Consider the following 24,132-nt stretch of genomic DNA (forward strand, 5'->3'; position numbering starts at 1 on the left):
GACGGTAACTTTTCTTTCGGACACACCCACGTCATCGACTGTAGAGAAAAACTTACCGGGGCCAATTTACTAGCGCAGCAGGGGTCATCCTAATTTGATAGGGGTTTTACAAACAGTCAGGATAACAGTAACGCGTGGTAATTGTGGTATGACTGTATTATTGTTACAGTCAGGATAGTGGTAATAACAGCGATATGTGGTATGACTGTTTTATTGTTATCGCTTCGGAGGATGACGAGTCTGAAGGTGCAGTTCGTATAGATGAAAACTCAATAATCAATAAACGTGATAATAATATCTATGATAGAATGAAGAATGAGTGTGGGTTGAATCAAGAGTGAGTGTGGGTTGTATTATTGATAAGCTATTGTTGACTGTACATTATATTATAGAATTAACTACGTCAATCACTAATTGTATGTTCAGTATAATTAGTGATTGTATTTCAATAAAGATAACATGTGCGGTAAGAGTTACATCTGTCAAAGTACAGAAGCTAGTGTTGTGTCGTTCATTAGCATAGAGATGTTGATGTTGGTTCGCGCCCAAATGGGAACCCTCAGGCCTGTTTATCTAACATTATTTTCTATCTACACACATAGCTTTTCGTTTTGACTTTATTGTTGCAAGAATCCAGGTCGTAGTTGATGCCTGAATCCTGAGTCTATTAGGTGTTTCTATGTCCATCTTGCTCATCATCATTAATTTAAGAGCCACGCTCATGTCGGTGTAGCATTCTCCATGCTACTTTTTAGGGACAAATAGGGCAGTGGTGGTAAAATACTGGCTGAAGAAGACCTAGAAAGATTGACCAAATTGGAACTGCATTTAGAAAAAGTATAGTACGATCTACTTTAAATCGGCATGCGTGTATTGATGTATGTGGAGGAAGCAAGATAAATATTTGCAAGAAAAACTAAATGGGATTCCATAGTTTCAGTCTTTTTCTATCGTGTGGATTGTGAGGTGGAGTACCAACCTCATCAACCCTGGTGTCACGGGTTACTATTGAGCCGCCAAAGGCCCCTGACATGGCTCACGTAACGACTACTTACTTACATAGTAGTAACCGGGACCAACGGCTTAACGTATCTTCCGAATCACATATCATCTTACTTTCGGACAATATAGTGATCAGGCAGTAACCAAACTAGTGACCACAAAGTAATTTTTATGATAATTTGTCCCCACCGGAATAGAACCCGGGACCTCCGGCTCGTAAGCCCAACGCTCAACCACTGGACCACGGAGGACGTTAGTGCAAGTTTATGTATGTATGTGCATAATCACAAATTTTACTCACATAGGACACTAAGCTGCACAATGCTCCTCATAGGGTGGTCTCGAGACAACGCCTCGTGTCTCGCTTCACAAGTGAAGTCTGCGTAGTCGTCCTCAGCAGCGGCTTTGAAGTGGACCCTGGGGACAACATATAAGGTTTTTTATAATTTATACATAACACAATGCAAGCTTAATTACCGATAATTGATTGCCATATTATGAACAACTTTGCCGTACAAGTACTGAAAACTATCTCACACTAAGTGTGAATTGCTGTTTACGAAGAAGAACTACCTTTATTAATTATGAACCTGGGACCTCCTGATCGTGAGCCCAACGCTCAACCACTAGACCACGGAAGCCGTCTATATAAATTATGTTTTTATTTCTTTTATATTTTTTTTTGATTTATAAAAGAGGTTGATGAGAGCTGAAGAAACAAAAGTGGTAAGTGGTGTTCCAAGCAGAGTAAGTGTAATTCAGCTGTCTCTGCCTACCCCAACGGGAGATAGGCGTGATTTTGTGTATGTACGTGGGTGAATATCAAAATGTGTCAAGTTTGGTGGCGAATGTCATATAATTAAATTTCGTGAAAAATTGGGGAAATTGGGAATTGAAAATTTCCTTTTTCATGTCGGAAACCGAGGATCCTTTTAGATCTTTTTCATGACGGAACCCAATTTTTCACTTGAAATTTTGAGATTCACCCACGTATTTCTTCCAACTCTACTCTTGCAAATAATTTTGTCAGTGGCAGGAACTACTGCATGGAACTACTCTTCAACTTATCAAACTCATTTGTGAATCGTTTGAGAACTAGCTGCGAATTAGAGCAGTTGAGTAAAACACTTCAATTACGAGTGTTGGCTTAACGTGGAGAGAGCAGATAAGGTAGCAGAGATCAAGAATATAATCATAGACCACAACAGATCTCCGTGATTCAGCAGTTGAGGGTTGCGCTCACGATGGAGGGGGTTCCGGGATAAAACCCGGTGGAGACATATCACAAAAAACACTTTTTGATGCTTAGTTTGGTTAGGACTAGGACATTAAAGGGTTGACCTTGATTTTCTGAAAGTAAGATGATCCGTGTTTCCGAAGGCACGTTAAGCCGTTGGTCCCGGTTACTACTTACTAATGTAAGTAGTCATTACATGATAACATGCTCTATAACAACTTCGACTCCAGGGTTGATGAGTTTGATAATCCACCTCACAACCTACATGATAGAAGAAGACAATTTGTGTGCATATGCGGCTACCCATTTTGGGTTGGATATTAGAAGACCCCTTCCCCGAATATCTCTGCTTACCCCGGTGGGAAATAGGTGTGAATTTATGTACGTATGCACGTATCAGAAGAGGCTGCAGGTTGAGTTACTGACTGGTAGCTCAGTTACAAGTAGACTCTCAGATACATTTTATTTTATTCGATTTTTGTGTATTGTCTAATGAATAACATAATTTCGCGAAAAAAAAGGACCCAAAATCGAACCTTGTGGAATACACGTTTCCATAAGCGAGCATAATTAACTTCAGTTGCTTATTTCTCTCTTTTGAATTTTATTACTTCAAATAAGAATAAAGATTAAAAACATATAGTCTCTTAATACCAAAAGTCCTAATTTAAAAACAAAGTCCCGTGATCTATGCAATCGAACGCTTTACATATATCTTGATGCCTTCGAATGTAAATTCAATATGCTCCTCTCTTCGTATGCAATTTTGACACCAGCAGCATGTAGAGCATGTAACAGCTCTTCAACTTAATAAACTAATTTGTGACTCAGCTGAGAGCTGTCTGCGAATTAAAGCAATTAGTGTTGTCACCCTAGCGTGCGGTTGCGTACGGTAACCATGAATTTGGACCGGATATATTTTTAGCAATATTTTGTGGATATGTTTGCGATGATTTTGGAATGAAATGAGTTTGGATTAAAGATAATTGATACCACGCCGGGTTTCCATGATATGTGCCCGGTTAATGGAAACAGGCACGTATTACATGGTATTTAAACAGAAGTGACGATACCTACCACACGCAGGCTGCCTACCATACAGGCGTGAGTCTTATGTAATGCGATTAACTCATCATCAGCCCATTAACGTCCCCACTGCTGGGGGCACGGGCCTTACCTATGGATGGATGGGGAGATCGGGCCTTAAACCATCACGCGGGCCTCATGCGGATTGATGGTTATTAACGACTGCTATTGCAGCCGGGACCAATGGCTTAACGTGCCTTCCGAAGCACGGAGGAGCTCGAGATGAAAACTTTTTTTGTGGTCACCCACCCTATGACCGGCCTTTGCGAAAGTTGCTTAACTTCAACAATCGCAGACCGAGCGCGTTTACCGCTGCGCCACCGAGCTCCTCATGCGATTAATGCGATTAACTATACAATATAATTTGGTTGAATGTTTACCTTACGGACTGACTACCCCAAAAAGAAACACAGGAGTGAGTTTACATTATGCAAGTAAAGTTTAATACTTCGGACGATGGTATCCGAATTCATATTCGTACGAAAACATCCGTAAATTCATGAAATATTCTCTTTGGTATGCACAAAGAGAAGGGATGTTAATTTTTAGGGTACCGTCGATAACATTGAAAAAGGGTAGGAACTCAAAAGTTTTGTAATGACCAATGCTACTTGGCATTCCGTTCTGACTATTAGGAGTGCATACGTAATGTCACGCCCGTGTTTCCGAACGGGGTGTCCAGAGCTACAAAGAATCAAAAGATATGAAAAGATGTTTGTAGCTATTTCGGCTGGGCACGCAGAATATCAGCGTCGTAGCTCACGCCTACATGGAACAGATTAACGAAAAGGTTAACGTCGTGTCTTATAGGGAAGTCAAAGGATTGGCCTTTGATAGACTGGAATGGAAAATGCTACACCGACAAGAGCGTGGCTTTTAAATTGATGACGATGAGCCATGTCTTATGATGACTGAGGTACATTTATTGAGGACGTCCACCACCACTATATAATCATTCCAACCAGTATTTTTTTTTATATCTGATATTTTAGTATTGTTACAGTGTGTATCTTTTTTTTCTTAGTTGTAACAAAGTAACGATGTTGTTGTCTGTCCAAATTCGTGGTTACCGTACGCAACCGCACGCTAGGGTGACAAAGGGATTTGTGTTTTTGTAAATATGATGGAAAAAAAAAAATACAGGCACGATACGTATGTGTGATCCTTCGAATGCTACGAGTGTCTTTAGGCGATGGTAATTACTTACCATCAAAACTCAAATTTAAAAAATATCTTTATTCAATAGGTAACATAGTTACACTTTGAATCGTCATTTTTACATAAAGAACGTCGCATCCGCGTAAAACTACTGCAGATTCTCACAACCTGTATAGCCGGGAAAAGAAGCTTCAAGAAAAACCTCGGCACAGGGCCCTAGACTTAATTAAAAAAAAACAAGTTTACGCCTCTGCCTACCCCTTAGGGGACACAGGCGTGATTCTATGTATAGTTAATATTCAATTCTTCCTGTCCAACCAACAGGTTTCATGCTTTTAGCCGTGAGTTTTTGTGCGTATGTATTTACACCTCTGTAATCAAAAACGTCAATTCCCTTTGTCGCCAACAGCCCGTGCAATGTACACATTGCTACACGTAACTTCCGGTTCGACTATGAAATACGTACTTCCGTTCCGTCAGACTGATTAAAGTTGATTTTTTTTATTTTGGCGACGCAATTCTTGGCTCCGTGCCCATCAGTTCAGTTCAGGGTTGTACCAGCCCATTGGTAGTGCCAAAAAGTTGAACGGATTACGCAGTTCGGACGGGCATTTTACCCAATACTAATTTAATGAAATAATTCTAAGATTTACTTATTTCTTGGTGAGACCCCTTAGCGCTCATGATTTGTCCGGCCAAGTTGTTAATGCCAAATATACAAAAAGTCACGTCAAAACCTTGCCATCAAATTAGTCGCGCGAATTCAGCGCGCCAGAAATGCGCTTAAGCCTCATCAATGTAATAATTGAATAATCAAATTACTGGTTCCCACCAAAACTGTAGCCAAAAACACCCCTGGTTTAAAACCCGGAGAATCCGGGTGTCATTCGTACGTCGCCCTTTTATCCGGTATAATCCGGATAATTCTACATTAATGCACAATTTATTTCGCTACGACTTTCTGTTGTCCTGGTGTTTTAATTGTGTGTTTGCATTGCGGTTTGAGGGGCGAATGGGAGTTATTATCGTGGGGATTTCTCTCTTTTCTATGAGGGGGTGGACAGAAAACGATGCATCAAATCTTTCGTATGGAGTATAGCGCTCTATGGATGCGAAACATGGACACTGATACAGAAAGACAGGGAGAGACTCGAGGCTTTTGAGATGTGGTGTTGGATGATGAAAAGAATAAGCTGGATTGAAAGGGTTACTCATGAAGAAGTGCTAGTAAGAGTAACGGAAAAGAGGCAAATATCGAGAGTTATTGAGGACAGAAAAGCAAGATGATCGGACTCTTAATAAGACATGACGAATTTATTAAAAACATAGGAGGGAAGCTACAAAGAAAAACAGGAAGGGGAAGACCAAGAAGAGGTTACATGGAACAGATTAAACAGAAGGTGAACGTTGTGTTTTATAAGGAGGTGAAAGAATTGGCCCTTGATAGACAAGATTGGAGAATGCTACACCATCAAGATGATGAGGGGGAGTAAAGGGACAGTTTGAGTTTTAATATGTAGTAGTAGTGCGATCTGTTCGGGTAACATCGCGGGTTCGAATCCCGGTGGGGACATGTTACAAAAAACACTTTGTAATACCAAGTTTTTTTAGTCTATTACAGGTTTATCACCTGATTGTCTGAAAGTAAGATGATTCGTGCTTCAGAGGGCATTTTATGCCGTTGGTACCGGTTACACTTCCCGATGTAAGAATGTATTCGTTACACGACCCATCGGGCCTTTGGCGTGTCAATATTAACCCTGATACTAGGGTTGATGGGGTTGGTAATCCACCTCACAACCCACACAATAGAAGAAGACTAGATATAAAGGAAACTTTGTATAATCTTACTTTAATAGTTTTTTAGAAGCATGAAAGTAGGATTAATGCCGTAGAAATGAGGTTGTGGTGTAGCATCTGCGGTGTTAAATCGAGTGACAGAGTGAGAAACAGTGTGATAAGAGAGAGATGTGGTGTAAAATACGATATAGTGAGTAAGATTGAGAAGAGAATGTAGTTCATTCACTCACAAGTCACAAGAAAGAAGAAAGTACATATTATTTTCTATTATTCATCAGCGAGTCACCGTTTGCACATAGCCTTTGTACTGTAGTGTAACCAAACGCAACGTATAGGAAAACCGAAACGCGAATGGTACAGACAGCCATGTTGACAGTTGTCATTGAATAATATAAAAAGATATAAAAATGGTTAACCTATAATGCGTGGGTATAGACTACGGACGCCTCTAAAAAGACTGTAAGACAAAGCTTTATGATTTAGCGGGAAATTGGCCATTGTACGTAACGTACGCATTGTAATAAAGATTGTTCATTTTATAAAATAAACAAGTGCTTCTAACATATCCGTGTTTAATTAATATTAACAACAAAACAGAATATACTACATGGCGCAGTCGTATACAAGAACCTGAATCAGAAAATTGTATAACCTATGACGGACTTAAAACAACCTTGTGAAGAATTCTCGGAAAAATCAAGTCAAGAAATGACTAGCCCAATTGAATTTAAGATGCCGTTACCCCTTCAATTTGATTTGGTGGGTGATATGCTAATGAAATGGACGAGTTTTAAACAACAGTTTCGTGTATTTTTACTAGCTGCCGGTTTAGAAAGAGTGAGTGAGACAAGGAAGTCTGCCATTTTGTTAAACTGCATGGGATTGGAAGGACAAAACATTTATTACAACATTTTAAAAAAAAACGATGAAACTCCCAAATATGAAGAACTACTGACAATATTTGATGAATATTTTGAACCAAAACAGAATGAGCTCATAAACACATACAATTTCAACAACAGAAATCAAGAAGATGGAGAAACATTTGATACCTTCTATTCAGAAATAAGAAAACTGGTAAAAAATTGTAACTTCAAGGAAATGGAAAACCGAATGCTAAGAGACAGAATTGTTATGGGTATTCGAGATAAACAACTACAACGAAAACTTCTGGAGAATAACAAATTAACACTTGACATAGCAGTGGACCAGTGCAGAGCAGCTGAATTGTCACAAGAACATGCTAACATCATTCAGAAGAGTGAAAATTCCTTAAAGATTGATGCTATCCGGAACAAACAATTTGAAGCTAAGTATAACAATAATTATAGCAAAGTGCCGAGTTCCAACAAGCAATCTACTTACAGTAGTCTGTTTTATCATTGTAAAAAATGTAACAGAGAGCATGGACCGAGACAATGTCCAGCTTTTGGGAAGACTTGTTCAAATTGTCACAAAATTAATCATTTTGCTCAAGGTTGTAAGAATAAGAAAATAGACTTTATTGAGGAAACAAAATGTGATGTAGACAACTCAGTTCATGATTTGTGACTAGTTAAAATATGTCATTCTATTCAATGTAAAAAAAAATCCATGTCTAAATGAATGGTTAACAACTTTAAGGACTGAAAATAAAAAAGTAACATATAAGTGTGATACAGGGGCACAGGTCAATGTTATTTCGTTACAAGATTTAAAATTGATTGTCGATGATGAGAATCCTAAGTGGTCTGAGACAACAATTTTGTTAGAAGCATTTGTTTACATATTATTATAACTGCTGATTAATTAAAGGCATTCATTATAATTATACTCGTAGCATAAATATATCAGGATTAATATATAACCTATTATTATTTAAATATACAACTGAAAATCCAATTAGATATCATAATTGTTTGGTTCAAATGTTGCACTTAATCAAACATCGGAATATATATTTTCAATTAAATTGTTATTGAGATTCTCTATTATTTGTTTTAATTGTTGCCACATCGCGGAATCCAATTAGTATTCTATCAAATAACAATTAAATTTATATTTTATCTACTAAAATTACTTGAATATAATTGGAAAATAATGCATTTATATTATTTTTCTATCGCGTGGTTTGTGAGGCGGATCACAAACCTACCAAAACCCTAGTGTCAGGGTTATTATTGAGTCGCCCTTTGGCGACTCCCTTTGACACTAGGGTTTTGGGCAGGGGCCTTTGCCCCTGACACGGGTCATACTCGTATACATAAATAGCCTATATACGTCCCACTGTTGGGCACAGGCCTCCCCTCAATTAACCGGAGGGGAATAGTCCTTATACTCGTATAAGGACTATTTATATCTGTAAGTAGCGCCGGCACCAACGGCGTAACGTGCCATTTTAAGCACGGATCATCTTACTATCGAACCATCGGGTGATCACCCTGTAATGTCCTTACCAAACTAGGGATTTCAAAGTGATTTTTGATCAAGCACTGGACTACAGAGGAAGTATATTTATATTGAAATGAGTATTTTTTTTTTCTTTTAATCTTATAGCAATGTATTGCTATAAAAGCCCCATCGTGAATTTATGTATGCAACCTGTGGTGTAGCGGTTGTCATGCAGACCCGGCTAGAATCTATGACCCTGACACCAAAGTTGATCAGGTCGATCATTAGTCTTATAACCTACATGGGAGAAGTAGTGAATTATCAATATTCAAAGTAAAAATAGCCCTATTGCGGGAAAACCTTTGTAATCTATGCTTACCTTTCCATACACGCGAGCCGACCACAGAATTAAATTAAACATCGGAAAATTCATGAACATGAAGGCATGGAGCCTAAAAATATGAAATTCATATTTAATTTGCCGCGACACGGCGGAAAGTCGATAACGCAGTTTAAAATCGGGCTGGAATTTCGTATGTTTAATGTTGTTTTAACGAGGCACCGAATTAATTGGCTTGTACGTTTTAAACCCAAAAGCGATATCAATGAGAGGTCGCTCTAATTAGCGGGAATGTAACACAAGTACATAACAACATGTCTGTTGACTTGAGACGCACAATTAATGTGTGAGAGCGGCGTCGCGGCGGTGTCGAGGAGCAGGGACAGCGGAGTGGAGGCGACGTCGCGGCGCGGTTAAGGCGGCGTCGCAGCGCTGTACACGTGGCGTCGCGGCGAATTCAAGGAACGGGTGCGGCGCGCGGCGGAGTCGAGGCGACGTCGCGGCGTAGTCAAAGAGGCGTCGCGGCGTAGTCGAAGCGGCGTCGCGGCGAATTCGAGGAACGGGTGCGGCGCGCGGCGGAGTCGAAGCGACGTCACGGCGTAGTCAAAGAGGCGTCGCGGCGTAGTCGAAGCGGCGTCGCGGCGAATTCGAGGAACGGGTGCGGCGCGCGGCGGAGTCGAAGCGACGTCGCGGCGCGGTTGAAGCGGTGTCGCGGCGTAGTCGAAGCGGCGTCGCGGAGACATCGAGGCAGCGTCGTGGCACGGTCGAGGTGTAATCTCTATTAGGTACGAGTTGTAATCGCGCGCCCGTCTCGGCTTACCACTGAACGCATTGCAATTTATTACCACTAAAACTTCAACCACGCGATATTCCTATTTCATACATTGTGTTCAGGTAGAAAAGGATCGATCGGCCTAATCACGTATGATACAAAGCTTACTTTTGTATTTAATACAGTAGCTTATGTAACGATGTGTATTATTTCCTAACAACAATATACAGGGTCTTAGTGACATCGTATCGAAAACTTTAAGGGGTGATTCAGAATATGATTCTGAGTTGATTTTAAGTGGAATTATCCGTAGCGCAAGTGTGGAACTTAAAATTAATTTATTCCTGAATGACAGGATATTCCGCGTAATATCAACACAGAATCACGGTCTGAATCATCCCCGTCAGTATTTGTTATGTCACTAAAACTTCGTACTTGTATGGCTACCTGTATGTACTTACTTATCTAAGATGTAAATGACATCGTAACGAATGCTGAGGAGGTGATTCAGACCATTATTCCTAGTTAATATCAAGTGGAATTTTCCATCGCAAAAGTATAGAATTGAAAATAATTTAACAAAACATGAATTTGTGACTGAAAATTTCATTTGATATTAACTCAGAATCATCCCCCTGAGTGTTCTTTTTTCTCTTTTTTGTGTATTGTTTGTTTTTTTTTGTGATGTGTAATTTGGATAATGACATTGTAAATCATTTTATTATTATTTCACAATTAATGTACCTAATGATTGACATTTAAATTATCAATTTTATTTTATTTTACTATTTGCATGTTATGATTTAAATAACTAAAAATGTAGACCAAATGTTAAATGCTGACCATCTGCAAACTATAATACCATTTTTATTGCGAATAAATGATTATGAATTATGGTGTCACTAACACTGTATTGCTGTATTGTGTGTACACTGTATTGTATTGGCTGATCCCTTATCACCATAAGGTTCATCATATCCATCTTAGGACTTCGTATCAACTGTGGCTGCAAGTTGTCTTTGATTACTTGTGGCTCTGCCCACCCCATTTGGGATTACGGGCGTGAGTTTATGTATGTATGTATGTAACACTGTATTTAATCGCAAAATCCGCGCTTGGTTCTCGTGTAGGTCTTATCTGTCATTCTGCGCGAACGAAGCCGCGAGTTTTAGTTAGTTGCATGTGTAGAAACAAAAGTTGTGCGCCATGGTAGTGTTCTGATAACTGTCTGTGACACATTTTGTTCTGGAAGTAGGAGTTCGTACTACGTTTATACTATAGTCCTACGCCCAAGCTGATAACTCTGTTTAAACTACCTCCTCAGTCCAGTCGTTGAGCTTCGGGCTCACCATCCGGAGGTCCCAGATTCGAAACCCGGTGGGGAAATATCACAAAAATCACTTTGTGATACCCAGTTTGTTTAGGACATTACATGCCGATCACCTGATTGTTCGAAAGTAAGAGGATCCGTGCTTCGGAAGGCACGTTAAGCCGTTGGTCCCGGTTACCTTAGTTACTGATGTAAGTGAGTAGTCGTTACATAAGCCATCACCTCACAACCCACACGATAGAATAACTTTTTTTAACGTGACTTATTGTTGATTTATCACTGATGGTGCTACTGACAAACGGGAGCGCTAAGGGCTCTAACCTGGTACGAAATTGAAGACAATAGGCTTGAACCCTCAGGCCTGTTGTCGGACCTAGTTGGAGGCGGACTTCGGGTCAGGGCGTCGTTTGCGGGGATATTTAAAGGATCTAATCGACTCTAGTGGGTCGACAGCGGTAAGCGTTGACTGATCGTCGACCACGCCGGCGGGGTCGGTCTCAAGGAAAAAAATAAAGTCGATTCAAGTGGTTTAGAGCCCAAGCTGGGATTCGAACCAGTGAAACAACGACGTAAGACACGCGTGCGCCGAACTGAGCTGATACTATAGTTCCATTGGCCAAGTCGAGCGCGAAGCAAACACTGCCGTACCATCCTTTACTGGAAACATTTCGCCGCATTTTCAGGTGCCTATTTGAGATGCAATATACCAATATCCGAATTTCAGCATAAACACGAACCTGTCACACTAACAAACACTAAAGCGGTACATAAAGCGAAATTTGATGGTAGGGCTGGCAGAGGAAGACCGAGAAGGACTTACATTGACCAAATTGGAGAAGTCCTTAGAAAAGGTTTAATACGATCTAATCTGAACCGGCGTGCGTGTATGAAGCGATTGATGAATGTGGAGGAAGCAAGAGAATTCTATAGTCTCTGCTTACCCCGGTGGGAAATAGGCGTGAGTTTATGTATGTATATATGTTACACGAACACAATTGACATAATTTTCAATATTATATAAAGGCGACACTTTATTAAACAAACTTTTCAGTCATAATATATCGTTTAACGAAGTCCCATGAGAAGTTAATGTATTATAAGGCATCACGGGACTTCCCGAGTTCGCATGTTACATTAGAGCGTTCATACAAAACATAAATTACTTTTTGTAAAATGTCATAAGTTGACGGCACGACAAGGAAATCAAACTTCTAGATGTGTCAAATGTGTTTTAAACTGACACCTAGACATCGTTGCTACTGATCAAAAGGACATTGGTTCAATTCCCGGTCGTGTCAAATAAAAAAACGAAATTATTTAAATTGTCGCGGTTTTGGGTGAAAGTTTACCAACTCGCAATGGGGTAGCCAGGTGGTACATGCTTAGAAATCTTGTCTCGATGAGGGTAGGCATAGGTCTAGAGAAAATGGAAAATGTAATTTTTTATAAAATAAAAAATAATAAAGGATTTTTTATTTTTTTCTGTGAAGTGCCTCTTCCAGTAATACTTTAGATCTTTGCAATAAACATATGACGACACAAGTTTGGAAGTTGGGAATGGATGTGACAACAACTGACAGCAGATTTATTTATTTAGTTCTGTTGACAGTTCGTTCCGGGGTACGGGAGTCAGGGACGCGATTGCGGAACTCATCCCGGGAATTCCGAATGTGGATGGCGGAGTGGAAATTATAAAAGGGGAATAGGTAAACTTATAGAACTGATTGTCTGAAAAATAAGATAATTCCGTGCTTCGGAGGGCACGTTAAGCCGTAAAAACATGTCCACCAACCCGCAGGGGAGCAGCGTAGTGGAGTATGCTCCATACCCCCTCCGGTTGATTGAAGGAAGGCCTATGCCCATCAGTGGGACTTATATAGGCTGTTCATGTATGTATGTACGATTAGACAAAAAGTGATGGTTTACCTTGCGATAGACATACTCTCGCGTGAATTTAAGTTGATGTTATGTAATAGACAAAGAAAAGCAAGTTGAAAAAAAATTACTAATAAAAGGATATTTCGTGCAAAACTTAAACTTATACTTTCTCTCTGTGTCTTGCTCGCTCTTACGTGGTGGTGGTAAGAACGGAGAGAGACAGACAGTTTGCGCGCTCTTCTCTTCCCTCCTTAACGGCTTACGACCACTTAGGCGATTCTCACATTGCCCCGCATGACGCGGCGTAGCGCGTGGATGCGTGTTCTTCCGATTCTTGTATCTCCGTTTGTATAGAAAACACGCACAGTCTAACACAGAAAATGTATCAGCATGAACGCGCGTGGATGCATTTTCTGTGTTAGACTGTGCGTGTTTTCTATACAAACGGAGATGCAAGCAACGGAAGAACACGCATCCACGCGCTACGCTGCATCATGCGGGGCAGTGTGAGAATCGCCTAAGTCTAAATTACAGCACAACGTTTAATACTACGTATAGAACGGCAACTCCCCGCTCCCCACCAGCGGCTGAGCTAACTTTACCTCACCTCTTCTCAGTCTTATTGTAGTTTTCAATCGTTTGGGCGTCAGACGTCACACGATAACGTCAATCGTTTATGATCCAGACATGAATTTGAAAACAAGGTTTAGGCCCCTCCGGACTCGTGGTCACACCAGGTTGTCACACCAGTATGACAAACAGGAATTGTATTCTTGTTTGTCACACCGCTTCGCAAAGTTACAATTATGATACCACCGAAGCGTTGTTTCATCCCTTGCATTAGTTAATTTTCCATTAACTTGTCTTTGCCTGTTCTAGAAGTGGATGGCGGGTGACGGCTATCTGTTGGGTACCAGCAATAATAGCCCAGAAGAACACACACACACACACACACACACACACACACACACACACACACACACACACTTGCGTATCTCGAAGGTTCCTGTCAGTTTTTCCCTTATTTAATTTCTTCCTTTATTTCTGTTTTTTTTTTATATATTTTTTGGATTATATAATTATACATTTCTCTAATACACACATAGAACACGTTCAGCTGCTTGTCTTCCCGGGCATGTCGTAAAAACCGACAGAGGGATTGCGTCCTCTAACATGATGGACTAATGTTATGGGCGATAGGCTGATCCCTTATCACCATAAGGTTCATCATATCCATCTTAGGACTTCGTATCAACAGTGGCTGCAAGTTGTCTTTGATTACTTGTGGCTCTGCCCACCCCATTTGGGATTACGGGCATGAGTTTATGTATGTATGTATGTACATTTCTCTAATATTTGTAGCTACTTAGTAACACATTAGAATATATTAAATAATTACCAAGGGTTGGGGCCTGGTGACCTGTACTACAAGGGAAATCCTTTTACAAGCACCAGCTCCCTTAAAATACACTTGTATCACAATGTTAGCCAACTAAGAAAAAAAAAATTTTTTGTTTTGTTTTGTGTTTTAAGTGGAGAAATAAACATTTTTTTTTATTATTATTGTTAGTGCGGAGAATATTCCTATGATAAAAAGTCTGTGCTGGATTCGAACCTGCGACCTCAAAAAGAGAGGCAAGCGCTCTACCAACTGGGCTACCACGGCTCTTCTTTTGTTTTTGTATATATTAATCTAAAAAAAGCATACATTTCTCTACCACTATAATCTTATAAATGCTGGTATTTTATTGCCTACATCATTGACGTAATAATCTGCGCATCCAGAGAGAAATTACTAGACATTTACTTGAAGCTGTCTTATCTATTAAGGAGATTTATATTATTGCCAGAATATGACTTTATTCTTAGATGGTTTCTGTGCGTGGAATAAAAATATAGAAATATATACAGCTGCGTACGAGTATAACACAGTATTATTGGCCTCCCACACACGCACGCAGACACCACCTATCACGTTGGTCTAACAGAAAGCTCCGCAGTCGTAGTATCGGCCTCCGTGGTCTAGTGGTTGAGCGTTGGGCTCACAATCTGGAGGTCCAGTTTCGATTCCCGATGGGGACGTCGAAATCACTTTGTGAGACTTTTGGTTGGTAGAGACATTGCAGGCTTGAATCACCTGATTGTCCGAAAAGGTAAGATGATTCCGTGCTTCGGAAAGCCGAAGCCGTTCCAAGGCTACTAGCCCAAAGACTTCCACCAACTCGCAGTGGAGCAGCGTGGTGGAGTATGCTCCATACCCGGTTGATAGAGGGTAGGACTGTGCCCAGAAGTAGGACATGTATAGGCTGTTTATGTATGTAATTTTAAGTTATAAAATTAACACTGTTATAAATAATGAAACCGAACATTTGGCCTTGTGGCATTTGGGCAAATTGAAAAGGGTTTTTGCTACATTTAAAAGGATACTGTGTTGTTGGCAAAGGTTTGCTGATGAAGCGGTTTAAAATTAGATGCAATCTTTTCGAAATAACCCGTCCGGGCGAGCTCTGACCTGTAGAGCTACCATGCGCAAAGTTAAAATTTTGTCACTGTTTTGTTTCTGACGATATAATTATGTGGTTTTGTCGATCGACGCTAATAAATGAACTAAGTCACGTCGTTCTGTCAAAATACGAACGAAATCACGTGCCACGCATGTTAGGGGAAAAACAAAGTTATCGATTTCGACAAAATTTATTGAAAAACGCATGGCGGCCCAGATAGACTTGGCGACTTTCGGTTGACTTGGGAATTAAATACACAAGGCATGTCATGGGAGCAAGCTACATAACAATACGATTAGAAAAAGAAAAAGAAAAGAAAAAAAGAGAAAGAAGAAGTATTATTGATTGATTGATTGATTGAAAAGTTTCATGATGCTGCATTGACATCCTATAAACAAACAGTCGGCCTCTGTGGTCCAGTGGTTGAGCGTTGAGCGATCCGGAGGCCACGAGTTCGAATCACGGTGGGGACATCACAAAAATCACTTCGTGATCCCTAGTTTGGTTAGGACATTATAGGCTGATCACCTGATTGTCCGAAAGTAAGATGATGCGTGCTTTGGAAGGCACGTTAAACTGTTGGTCCCGGTTACTACTTACTAATGTAAGTAGTCATTACATGAGTCATGTCAGAGGGGGGCTTTGGAGGCTCAATAACTACTTCGACGTTTTTTTGTTAATGTGGTTACCCATTTTGGGTCAAATATTAAAAGACCCCTCCCACGATAATCTCTGCTTACCCCGGTGGGAAATAGGTGTGAAATTCTGAATCCTGGTTAATTTTTACTGATGTAAGTGAGTACTAATCATTACATGAGCCATGTCAGGGGCCTTTGACGGCTCAATCATACTAGTACTGCATACAAAAGTATTTTTTTAATAAATAGCCGATCACACGAAGGTTTTTCACTTTCCTGTGATAAGGAGAGATCTCCTTGCATGATAATCGATATTTGATAGTCGACTACTTACTTGCATCAGTAAGTAAAAACCAGGACCGACGGCTTAACGTGTCATCCGAAGCACGGATCATCTTACTTTCGCACAATCAAATGACTAGCCTGTTATGTTCTAAACAAGATAAAGATGACAAAGTAATTGTAGTGTTATTCCCCAACCGGAACCGAACCCGGGACCGCTGGATCGTGAGTCTGACGCTCAACTACTGAATCACAGAGGCCGTAATTATAATAGATATAAACTTACCTGGATATAGTTGTATATCTTGTTCCTTTCGGGTTTCCATTAGCACTCTCAACTTCTTTAACTTCCTCTTTCGATACTGAAACAAAGAAAAACATATAAATGTAAATTTAACATAATTATATGATTAACACGTTGACAGTCCAGTGATCCATATACTGGTCATGACGGACTAGCTCTATACGTCCGTGACCCATATATGGGTCACTAAGAAACCTCCAGGTATGCACTAAGGGCGGGTGCTCCAGTTGGGTCCCGGGTAACTTAGCAAAAGTTAAGTTAATATGCGGGACTTACAAGGAGGTCAAAACATTTTGTATGGGGACTGTCAACGTGTTAACGAACAAATGAAAAAAATAATGAGTCAGCGAATGGAAATTCATAGTCTCTGCTTACCCCGGTGGTAAATATATACAAAAGATGTAACGCGGCCAGTATAATGGGCACCTTTGAACCGGGTACGAGAGGGGGCGGTATTTTAGACTGACTAGTGTTTGTGTTATAATTTTAAATGTTTTAAAATAAAATATTATACTGGCAAAGATGTATGTATGAAACAGTGTGATAGGAGAAAGATGTGGTTTAAAAGACGATATAGTGACTAAGATTGAGAAGGGAATGTTAAGTTGGTTTGGACACGTACAGCGGAAGGATAATAGGATTGCGAAAGCAGTATATAAAGCGAAGGTTGGTGGTAAGGCTGGCAGAGGAAGACCTAGAAGGACGTACATTGAGCAAATTGGAGATGTCCTTAGAAAAGGATCAGATCTACTCTGAACCGGCGTGCGTGTATGAAACGAAATTACATTGATTTATCAATTATAATATCAATCAAATTCGCCACTACCGGTGGATAACGTTACTATTTTTACGACATGATTGCCAACGGCTGTTAGGAGTAATATTCTATACCATAAAATATGGCCATTTCATAAAATGATCGAGCACATCACGAAATCATCAATTCTAAGATCTGTATATAATAATAATAATAACTTTACATTATGTATGTATGATTTCTTTTTCAGGCGCCCAATGACACACCTACAAAAAAACCAAGTACCTAACCGAAATTCCATCCGTATTTTCATTACGTACGTTCCCGAATCATCCCGGATCCCTGAGGGGCAATGCAGCCCGGAATTGTAGGAATTAAGTAGAAGCGTGCCCAAGAGTGTGATGCGGGCTTAATGTTGGGCATAAAACTACGCGCTTAAACTATGCCGGGGTGGCAGAGTCTATTGAGACGATTATAATTTGTCTAATTTTATTTACATAATAAAAAAATGAAATAAAAAATTTAAAAAACCCCCGACCAAATAAAAGTACTCAATTTAATTATTTATTATTATTATGACAAAAGGTTAAAAATGCTAAACCCTATAAAAAATAATATCGTCACTGGAAAGGCAAAATTACGTAAGCGCCAAAATAGGTATTTTGGGTTTTTTATATATTCGGAATCAGCGTTTCATTCTGCGTCGATCTGTCTGGGTAGCATTGCGATACGAGCACTTTTTTGGCGCTTACGTAAATTTAAAAATAGTTGACTTTTTTCAGTTCCAGTTTCTTAAACGACAAGATTTTGGTGTTTTTTTCGTGACTGGTGTATAAGTAATATTGTGTTCCTATATAATAACTACATATTAACTTTAAGTAAATTTGGCATTCTATAGTTTGAAAAGTATCATTTTATTAGGAATTTTGGACTACTGAAAATAAAAAATAGACTGTGTATAAGTCCTTTTTATTTACAGCTTTTAAAATAAGTAAGGCGTATAGGAAAAAATGTCTTAGCATGTTTATGCAGTGAATGGCGTATAAGTAATTTTGACTTACACTATTTAGAATAAGTAAGGCGTATACGTAAATTTGCCTTCGCATTTTTATGCTGTGTATGGCGTATAAGTAATTTTGTCTTCCTGTTATTAAGCAAGTTTGTGGACTAGCAGTAAATTTCTTATGAAGACATTTTATAACAATAGGTCTAAAAGTAAAACTATTCCAGAATTTATTTTGTAATTTATGTCGTTTACGTAAAAAGTAAAAGCTTTTCTAAAATATGAATTGATTTAATACTTTCATAACCGAATTTTAATAGCGCGCACGCCGGTTGGTCAGTCAGTTTGCTCGACGGAGCTGCAGTGAACGTACGTGTGTACTTATTGCAGATGCTCACAAACAGATCGAGGAAACGAAGAAATTTTGTTGCAATAACGGACTCTTAAATGGGAAAGTAAGTAAGTTATTTGTCGCATTTATTAGTACTGCAATATAAGATTTTAATAGAAAGTATTAGGTACCTATTAGTCGTTGGATAATTGAGAATAAAAGTAACTTTAGGTATGTAAGTATCTATGTAGGTAGGTAAATTATGAAAGATGTATAAATATCAATCATAATTATAATAAATTATATGAGTGTGTGTGTATGTATTATTATATTCGTGTTTTAAAATGTTTTTTAAATGTATTTATTTGGGAACTATGTAAAATTGTGTTTACATTGTACGTAATATGTACCTATTGCTATAGCTTACACCTTACTGTGTATCTTAAATTAATAATTAAATACTATTATTATATATCTGTTTTTGTTTTATTATTGTATTTTATTGTGCACATATAAGTATAAAAATATACATACATATAAATATAACTATATCTGTTTGATTCCAATTTGTTTTTTTTTTCAGTTAATGATGGATAGCAAAAGAAGAACATATTACAAAAGATACACTTCAAGCTTAGAGAATGACGAAGAGCCTGTAGCTGGAACATCGATGACGAAAGTAAATAAGAAAGTGAAGTCAACAGCGAAAACGACACCGAAGACGTCAGCAAAAACGACACTGAAGACAACACCTAAGTCGACAGCGAAGACAACAGCCTCTAAATCAACAGTAATAAGAAGACTGTCATTTAAATCTCCAAAAACACAAGAACTAACACCGCCTAAACCAGTTGTTTTAGATAGTGTCGATAAAGAAGCTGCGCGACAATGTATCGATTTTACAGTTTACGACTTGACAGATGATACAAAAGAACTAGACCAGAAAGAAAATCTTACAGAGAAAGAAAGCAACGACATGATACAAAAAGAATTAGAAATTTTTAAAGAAATAGAAATACAACACGAGCTTGAGGAGGCATGTCAAATGATCATGGAACAGTTTGCTACGGATAACTTAAACTCAGAATCAAAAACTATAGATTTCAATCCTAACCAACCTGAGAAGACAGACAATAAAACTAAAAAGGAAGAGAATTATATTGAGAGACCGAAAATTGAATCCGAAAAAACACTAGAACGACGTAATAGTAAGCTGTTTATAGAACAAACACAAAATGACAAAGATAAAATCAAAGTTACCGATATTAATTTGGCTGAAAATGAAAACATCAACATAGAAATAAATAGAGAAGAAGACGAAGAAAATGACAAAGAAGAAATTTGTAAAGACAAGGAAAGACCTACAATAAGTACCAACATAAACAAAAGAGAAGAAAATCAATCACAATTAGAGGAAAACATCAATGATTCGTCGAAAGGTTTGCATAGTAAGTTAAATCCAGATCAAAACGAAGATGAAATAAGAAGTTGTGACATCGAGGAGTGCGACCAAGACAAACTTAAAATAATAAAGCAGGATGAATATATAAGAAACAAACATTTGAGACAACAAAAGCGAAAAAAGTATGTAGACTTTTTGTCAGATAATGAAGATTTTGTATGGAGTTCTTCGTCATGGGAAGGGATATCATCTGGATCGCAATCCTCAGATACTGAATTAGTCAAGAAAAAAATAAATAAATCAAAAGAGAAAAAGAAAGCCTCTAAGTCAACTATTAAATCACAGCATTTAAAACAGAAAAGTAAAACATCTGAAGCTGATTGTAAAAATCATACAGAAAAGAAGATAAAAATTAACAAAAGAAAAGAATTTAAAGCACTGAAAGAATCCGGACAACAGTATAAAACTCTTAACGGAAAAATTATACCCGCGAAAGAAATAAAACCAAATCCGTGTTCTTCAGATTCTTGTTCCAATAGATGTTACGAAATAGACAATGAAAGAAGAAAAAGTATATTTTCACATTTTTGGAGTTTATCGTCTGAACGACGCAAAGACTGGTTGGTAAGCCATTCAAAAAAGGAGGCTGTAAAACGAAAGCGGACAGTTTCAGGCAGGCGTGCACACACTTTCAGGTACTATATTAACGATGGCGAGGGGCAAACCCCAGTGTGTCAGAAATTTATGGTTAATACACTAGATTTGAAGCAAAAAACCATATACAATATAGTAAATAACGCTTTCTACGGTTGTGCAGCCGTAGATATGCGTGGAAAACATGTACCTAAAAATAAAACCTCAACTGCAGTTATCGAAAATTTACGAACATATATAAATGAATTGCCAGCTTTACCGTCGCACTATTGCAGGAAAAACACTAAAAGAACGTATTTGCCACAAGAATTTAGAAATATTTCAAATTTGTACCGAATTTATAAAGAAACTCAGATTGCAAATAATGAAGATTATGCTGGAGACAAAGTATTTAAAAAAGTTTTTACTACTGAGTTCAATATTGGATTCCATTTCCCTCGCAAAGATAAGTGCTTAAAATGTACACAGTATGAGAATGATGAAAATGTAGATGAAGAAGAGAAACAGAAACATTTGATAGATAAGGAAGAATCTTCGGAAAGGTTTAAAGCACATCAAGAGATACATAATAAAGATAATAGTATTTTATGCACATCTTTTGACCTTCAAAAGGTCTTAAACACCCCTCACGGTGAAAATATGATGCTGTATTATAGCCGCAAAGTGGCGGTTTATAATTTGACATTTTATGAATCAGGCACTAGAAATGGGATCTGTTACACATGGTCAGAAAATAAAGGAAAAAGGGGTGCTAATGAAGTATCATCTATTTTACAAAAGTACATCAACATGGTGGATCAAAGGGGTACAGTAAAACATTTGTTACTCTATTGTGACTCATGCCCGGGACAAAATAAAAACAAAATAGTTTTGACTTGTTTAAACGAAACCCTTCACAATTGTAACAATCTTCTGTCCATACAGATAAATTATTTGCTCCCGGGGCATACTTATATGCCGGTGGATTCCATTCATTCTATTATAGAAAAAAGCTTAAGAGGCATCATTGTATGGGCACCATCACAGTGGAGCACAGTTTTTGCCATGGCTAGAAAGTCACCAAAGCCCTATGAAGTAGAGGTACTTAGCTATGCTGATTTCAATAAATGGGACATAATTGCTGAAAAATATTTCAAAGGTAATTTGGTTGGAAAAATTAGCAAACTTAGAACCGTAACATTTAAGAAATCGGTGGCAAATATGGCTTTCGTAAAATTCTCTATGAATCCAGACGCGGAAACTGAACTAATCGAAATAGTAAAGAAAACAGATATTCAATTAAAACCATGCTACAAAGCGATGCTGCCAATTTCTAAAAAGAAATACATGGACCTCAACAAATTGTGCACGAACAAAGTTATACCGACTGTGTATCATGCAGAATATCAATGCATGACCTATAATTCTAATGTGCAAGAGTATTTACATGAAACAGATACTGAAGATGAAGTCGCAGAATGAGATGGATTTAATTCGTCGTTTCACCTTTAGTTATTGTTGATTTCTCGTGATTTTTGATAAACATCTAAGTATTAGACTGATTGGTTTGAAGTAATAATGATTGTGATTTAGAAGTATATTTTATTTAATTTTTAAAGAAACGTTGATTCTCAGTTTGATCTAGTTAATATATTAATTATTATCTAATAAATAACTTTCAGTGGTTCCTATAATGATTGTGAAAAAATGTTTAATCCAAAGAAGTTCAAAGGTTTTTTTTTATACCTAATAGATAAAGCGTTATTTTAATTTTAAGAGATTGAAGACTAAAAAGACGTTCAACGTTAACAAATACATAAGGCTTACATTAAAAATAGGTCGTTTTTATGCTTTTTTAATTATTTGATTTTTCATTAGCACTATACCAACAAAATGTTCCTTCATTCAATAAATAATAAATGCATCTACAATGTCAATATTTTGTCTTATTTTACAAATTACGTCCCGAACCTCTACTCAACTTCTTATCTGTACTATAAAAAAGAAACTTTTACATACAGATAACGGTTTATACGCTATTATTTATATTTTATGTAACTTAATTTTGGGCACTTCAGTATTTTAATAGCCATTTTTATAATTCAATTGAAGTAATAAGTTTTTTAAGGAGGTATTAAGAATAATTATTTGTCTCTTACGTCTTTTTACCCATGTAAGATATTACAAAAACTTACTTTAAAGAATTTTTGGTGAACTGTCATAATCAATCGATCACTTTTTAGGTAATTTTCACATAATGAGAGCAGATGTGTAAAAGTCGTTACAGTAACTTTTACTCCGCTAACATTACAGTATTATTATATTTAAAGAAATATTGTCGTTCTCGTATGCATTGTCGTAAGAGCTGTAAGTAATTTTGTTTCCAAATAATATTTTAACCAGATGGCGGTTAAGTAAATTTGCTTTACTGTAAACTGAGGTCAATTTTACGTAAGCGCCACTATCTCCTAAAATAGCAATCCAACTGTTATAATATGTATTGCTGGACATAGAAAATTAAAAATCAATGTAACCCTCCATTGACATCATCTAAATTGGATAATTGGGTAAAAAGTTATGATAAAAAAACGAAAAAAACAAACTTTAAACGGCTTTTTCTCGAAATGGCCTTTTGGCGCTTACGTAAAGTTGCCTTTCCAGTGACGATATATATATATTGTTTTTAGTGTTTTTTTTGGGCACAGCTGAAAATCAGCGTTGTGACACTCCCTCAATGTCGGAGAGTCACAACATATTGCTGAGCTGACGTCCCTTTTTAGAGATAGTGATGATTACTATGTTCACTCCTACTGTGTACCAATACTTATATCTAAAATAATTTTTTTCCATTCTACTCTATTCTTAAAAGCAAAAAATAACTAATCCCACATTATGCTTGCAAGCAAACTGAGCGTGTAACATTCCTATCACACTTAACAAACGACCTGATGACCTTGAAGACCTGATCCTATTTCCACCAAACGTAGCTAAGAACATCTCGACTGATATAACTTACAAACAAAAAAAACCGCATTAAAATCGGATTATCCGTTTAGGAGGTACGATGCCACAGACAGACACATAAACATTTACACAGACACGTCAAACTTATAACACCCCGTCGTTTTTGCGTCGAGGGTTAAGAAGCATCAGTGGCGGAGGACAGGAGTCCTAGCACGGCTTTGAAATAGACTACTCTGGGCGCCATCCCACTCGCGTCAGTCAGAGTACTGCGAGGCGGAAGGCAAGAGGTAAACCACTGCTGTATTTTTCCTTAAATAAGTAGCAAGTAGAATGCTACAAAT

General features: G+C 38.0%; 1 protein-coding gene across 1 annotated transcript in view; it reads right to left on the minus strand.

The window, feature by feature from the left end:
• Window positions 1-1,295: 1,295 nt before the first annotated feature.
• LOC126378011 (kin of IRRE-like protein 1) overlaps window positions 1,296-24,132 on the minus strand; it is a 445,390-nt gene continuing 422,553 nt past the window's right edge. Inside the window, exons 9-10 of the mRNA XM_050026033.1 lie at window positions 16,684-16,759; window positions 1,296-1,419 (exon numbers count right to left, since the gene is read on the minus strand). Of these exons, the coding sequence (XP_049881990.1) occupies window positions 1,296-1,419; window positions 16,684-16,759 (200 nt within the window). The remainder of the gene's footprint in view (window positions 1,420-16,683; window positions 16,760-24,132) is intronic.

This window comes from Pectinophora gossypiella, chromosome 25 (assembly GCF_024362695.1).
Source record: "Pectinophora gossypiella chromosome 25, ilPecGoss1.1, whole genome shotgun sequence".
Taxonomy (NCBI): Eukaryota; Metazoa; Arthropoda; class Insecta; order Lepidoptera; family Gelechiidae; genus Pectinophora; species Pectinophora gossypiella.